This window comes from Anneissia japonica, unplaced genomic scaffold (assembly GCF_011630105.1).
Source record: "Anneissia japonica isolate Jap-2015-1 unplaced genomic scaffold, ASM1163010v1 scaffold287963_len587249_cov193, whole genome shotgun sequence".
NCBI classification, from domain to species: Eukaryota; Metazoa; Echinodermata; class Crinoidea; order Comatulida; family Comatulidae; genus Anneissia; species Anneissia japonica.
The window spans coordinates 394,756-400,086 of record NW_022750702.1 but is presented as its reverse complement, the minus strand read 5'-3'; the positions used below and the strand labels follow the sequence as shown (position 1 = coordinate 400,086).

At 30.8% G+C, this 5,331-nt stretch overlaps 1 protein-coding gene across 1 annotated transcript in view; it reads left to right on the top strand.

Annotated features, from left to right (window-relative positions):
• LOC117121502 (atrial natriuretic peptide receptor 3-like) overlaps positions 1-4,574 on the top strand; it is a 19,219-nt gene extending 14,645 nt beyond the window's left edge. Inside the window, exons 4-7 of the mRNA XM_033266708.1 lie at positions 116-251; positions 2,265-2,492; positions 4,111-4,195; positions 4,571-4,574. Coding sequence (XP_033122599.1) covers positions 116-251; positions 2,265-2,492; positions 4,111-4,195; positions 4,571-4,574 — 453 coding nt within the window. The remainder of the gene's footprint in view (positions 1-115; positions 252-2,264; positions 2,493-4,110; positions 4,196-4,570) is intronic.
• Positions 4,575-5,331: the final 757 nt, after the last annotated feature.

Here is a 5,331-nt window from a genome sequence, read left to right as displayed (position 1 = left end):
TATATATATATATATAATGAAAATTAATTTTTCAAGGTAATGAATTTCATACTTTTGATGTCAATATTAATCATTTTTTCGATTTTAACAAGACAATATTCACGATTTCCTATAGGTTGATGTGCATGCCGCCATGTTGTATGATGCAATGTACTTGTACGCAGTGGCCCTTCACGAAGTACTTGAGGCTGGAGAAGACGAATATAGTGGGAAGATGATAGTTAGCAAGCTGCTAAATAGAACATTTTACGGTAATCATAATAATCACAAAATACGCCCAGGTGTTACAGAAATGCACAATACACCTTGTAGTATCACCAAATACAAATCAGGGGAAGATTTAGGGGGGTGGGGGCGGCAGGCCCCATTTTTTTGGAAAGTACAAAAAGATAAAAAAAAGAAGAAAAAAAGAAAAAGAAATTATTGATCGCCTAGAAAAAAAACAATCCCCAGGACCCCTTAGGATAGTGTTGTCTCGATCCTCGACCCTTTTTCTGACATCTCTAGATCCGCCTCTGAGAACATTGAAATAATGGCAAAATCGAAAGGGTCATTACAATAAATAATGATTCTTATATTGATAATGATAATGATGGTGAATATTATGATAATGATAAATTATAAACAAATAAAAATAATAATATTATTATTATTATTACTATTATTAATATGTAAAATTAATTAAAATAAATAATAATTTTAAATTGGCAGGAATTGTTGTTCTTAAATTGAATGTATGCTGTCATTGAAAATAATCAGTTGTATAATAATATATTTGGTTTTTTTTTTTTTTATTATTCTATTATTATTATTATTATTATTATTATTTGTATTAATTTTTAGAAGGTTAAGTGTAATGTGTTGTTCTTTGGAGTTTATATTTTTCCCTCTTCTATTTAAGATGTTGATGATATATATATATGTAACATTTTATATCCTATTTAGGCGCCGTATGTCACCGTTGGATTTTGGTGAAATAAAATAAAATAAAATAAAAAATAATACGTTTATTTTTACATTCGTAGGTTTTATAATTCTAAAATATATTTATATATTTTAAATCAAAATAATCAGTTAAATTTTTACACATTTTGATACTTCAGAAGAAAGATATTATATTTTTTAAATATTTAAACAATTTTTTGTTGTTGTCATTTTCTAATTATTTTGGAAGTCTTATAAAATGCATATTTTAAGGAACAATACATAATTATTATATTTGTTTCAATAATGATTTACGAAATGTTGTGCTAAAGGCAAATGCCATTTATACCTTATTATAAATAATGACATGGAAAAATTAGCTTGAGTTACTGCTTGTAGTAATCAAGCAACCAGGTAACTCTGCGATGTAATTACCTGACCTTTGGCCTATGAAAAAAAGTTAATTCTATTATAACACCAGATCATTGCATATTTAGAAAAAATGCTAATTTTAGGTAAATTACTAAGTTAACTGGGAATTATTTACTTTAATATTAGGTCAACGCTTAATTTCATTATACGAAATGTTTGGAAGGTTTTAACTTTCTTTGCATGAGAAATGTATAAAGGGTCCAACCCAGTTAAAAAATATATCATGAGATCACGTAAGCGTTTCTAGTGACACTATAAAACACGTGATTGCTTCATAAATAGATACATTAATGCGAATGCTCATACGTGACACCAGTAAAAATAAACATTTAAGTTCGTGTGTTAACCTCAAAACAAACGAATCTGAAAAAGGGGTAATATTTTTTCTACGAATAACTTCATTAGGTTTTGATATAATGATAGAATGGTATTTTCATGAAATGAAACCAATACAAGTACATATCCATTTATTGATTTTATTTCATGAATTTACCAACAACTTGTAAAGGAGCAATATTTATAGCAATAGCTGTTGGGCGCATTCTGACAACCAGCCATTCTTCTACATATTGAGGCCAACAGAAAAACTTAAGGAAGTGACGAATGGTTGTGGATGCTACATATTCAACGTGCATTATGGCCTGGATAAATATGGTTGTCACTTTAATCAATTTTATTTTTATCTATTACAAAATTTTAGAAGAAAAATACAATATAAAATATAAAATGCCCTCCATGGATAACCAAAAATAAAACACAATCGAGGGTGCTCCAAGGCATCGTAAAATAAAGTTTGCAGTCTGCTCTCAGTAGATAAAATCTAAAAACGTCCAAAGAAGCATTACCACGCCACAAAATATGCCGCTGAATAGCTACATTCAAATTATTACCTTAATTTTATTTCATAGGGATTTCTGGAAGATTTTTTATAGATGAACATGGAGATCGCATCTTAGACTTTGCCCTACAGGACATCGAAGGAATGGACGCGCATGATATCGCTGAGTATTATTCAGAAACAAAGCGTTTTATTTTCAAAGAAGGAGTTGTTGTTACTTGGCCAGATGGGTCTACTACGCCGCCTAAGGATCATCCGGACTGCGGCTGGGATAACGAATTCTGCCAATCCGCTACCAGTTAGTAGTGAAATTTATATATGCTTATACAGGTTACGTTCACAGGTTCATAAAAAAATAACAAAAAGAGAAAACTTAATTTATACAAACCTAATCAATTTATTAAAATATTATGCTTGTAGAATTTATAGATATATAGCCTACAAATAATGAAATAATTCTACTTGAAAGGTAAATTCATACAATTTAAACTTCTCTTTGGAAAATCTCTTTGGTTTGACAATGCTATATCTAAGTACAGAAATTAGTACCATGCCTCAAAATAATGGCCAAAATATGCGATTCATATTTATATTTTGAAAATAATAGAAAATATAATGTTCAAGATTCAAAATTCATGTATTGCCAAATACCATACTAGATGAATGAGATTCTAATTTCTTGGTGATTAAATACACTGCAAAATACATATATCTAAAGCCAACTTAGTAACAAACACAAAATTAACTAACAATGACTATGTTTTTACGGTATAATAAACTAGTTTCCAAACATTATGAAATATTAAGAAAAATACGATATACAATAAAGCAAATCATGTGTTCAGTATGCACAGTCTGTATGCTATCGATCTTTTTTTTATACAAGTGAATAAAGTTCAGAATAATAGACTGTGAGGAAGGATTTGAATTACGCTTAACCGAATCGACCAGAGGCAATTAAAATTGTATCAAATTTTTAATAACATCAGTCTCATATGCCAGTTTGCTTAAGGTAGGTCCTTATCGATTAGTTATTAATCCAAGGTATGGTATATTAAAACATTGTTTGAAGTATATTGCATGTTGGCATATCACATAATAAATTTCCTCAAATTGCCGCCCATACATTAGGCATTTATGTATTTAAACAATTGGCATTTCTTAAAGTGTTGAAAGGGGTCTTGTGAAACTCTACCCTTTTTATTTTTTTATTGTCAGTCCTGAGTCGAGGTATTGTTAACCTGACTGGTACTAAATGATGTGTACCCGAATTGTCGAAAGAGCTTAACACGGAATGTTTGGTAACCTGAGATTTACCATTTTTCAATTACACTAACCACAAATAGAAATTCTGGTCCGTGTACTGAAAAATCTCATTTTGTGTCCCGAGTTTTTGCTTGCAGTGTAAAAGAAGGATACTAGCCAGGTAGAAATAAATACGTCGACCCACACTTTCACTATCGAGCATCCATGAACTGGAACGAACTACCTAGTAACATAACTACGGATTTCCAGAATTTAAATTAAAATACCTTTAAAAATGCTCTAAAACAATTAATCTCTATTTTGTAATTAAGTCCTTTTTGTCAAAATTTCCTTATATTTTCCTTTTTATTTTATCACTTTTGTATTTTTATGTTATAACTGGACCACAACGAAAACAAGTGCATTTGCATTGAGCGTGCTATCCAGTATAAAGAAAGTTGAATAAAGAAAGTTGAAAAAATAAATAAAGATAATTAATGGGTCGTGTGGAACAACAACTCATTAAACACAGTGAGGATAAGCAATTATTGATTTTTAAAAAAGCTTAATGGTAGCAATTAGAAAAAAATATCTATGATAAAAATTAATACATACATAATGCTATAAATATGTATTTCAAATTTAAGTTAATCTTTATCTTTGACCAACAGGCGTAGTGACAATTATTGGAGTCTCAGTTACTGTAGTTGTAATTCTGATAACGATTGCATTTACACTTGTGGGGTATGTTTGGAGGTATGGATTTTCATTTATTTTTTTTAGAAAAAATAATAATAGGTAGTTTTCGCCGCATGACGTTAACCTTAACGTATGACGTCATAATTTATTCATCATGCGTTGCGGGAGTACGTTAATTTCATGATTTTACGTGCTCGACGTACGTTAGTTACGGGTTTGCGCATGCGTTTTTCGATTTGTTTACAAAAATGGGGCGCGTAGCTATTGCGTCGCATGTAGGGTACCTTAAAGTTGAGGTTAACGTCGTGCGGCGAAAACTACCTATTCTTGACACCACCGCTCACCCCCAATTGTGATTCAACTAAGGCTCTTGGATAGTACTATAAACTGTCTTGAAGTAATGCTGTTTTATTTAAATTCCAAACGTTAAAGATGAGGAATGTGCGAGTGTGAAAAAGACCTTCCAACGCAATTATTATTGAAAGGACATAGGTTGTTAATAATTAGTGTTACTATTATTATTGACGTAGTGCAGGGACGTATCCAGGTGGGGGGGGGGGAGCCATGGGAGCCGCGGCTCCCCCCCCCACCACCTTTGTACACAGTGTTAAAATTTTAAAGCTTATTCTTGAGCCAATACAAATTCTTTCCTGGGATCACTCAATGAATACTTCTATAACATGGAAATATGCATCAGTACACGTTATACATAGGCCTAACAGAACACATAGGCCTAAGCGTGATTTAAAAAAAATCTTAAATCCATAAAACTCAGACCAGGTCTTTTAAGATAGAAATTCAATTTCGTTTTTATCCTTTTGCAAGTTTCTTTAAATTTTTGTTTAATAATACTACTACTAATAGTAATAATAATAATAATAACAATGATGATGATGATGACGACGATAGTAATAATTGATAATAATATTAATAGCAATAAAAAGTGAAGAAAATTATTCTTAATGCGAAAAAAAGTTGTGATTTGTTGATCATAATATAGTTAAAGCTTAGTAAGCTGTCCTGGATACCGGTATTAAGTAGATTCCCGATAAAAGATAATGAGAAAATTGTTGGCGTTTCATTTTGACTATAATGGTGATGTGATGATGATGAATCTTTTACTATATAAAAGTGTCATTTCCGGCCATCTCGAGAGGTACTATTTCCTCAAATTTGTGAGCCAGTTCCCCACA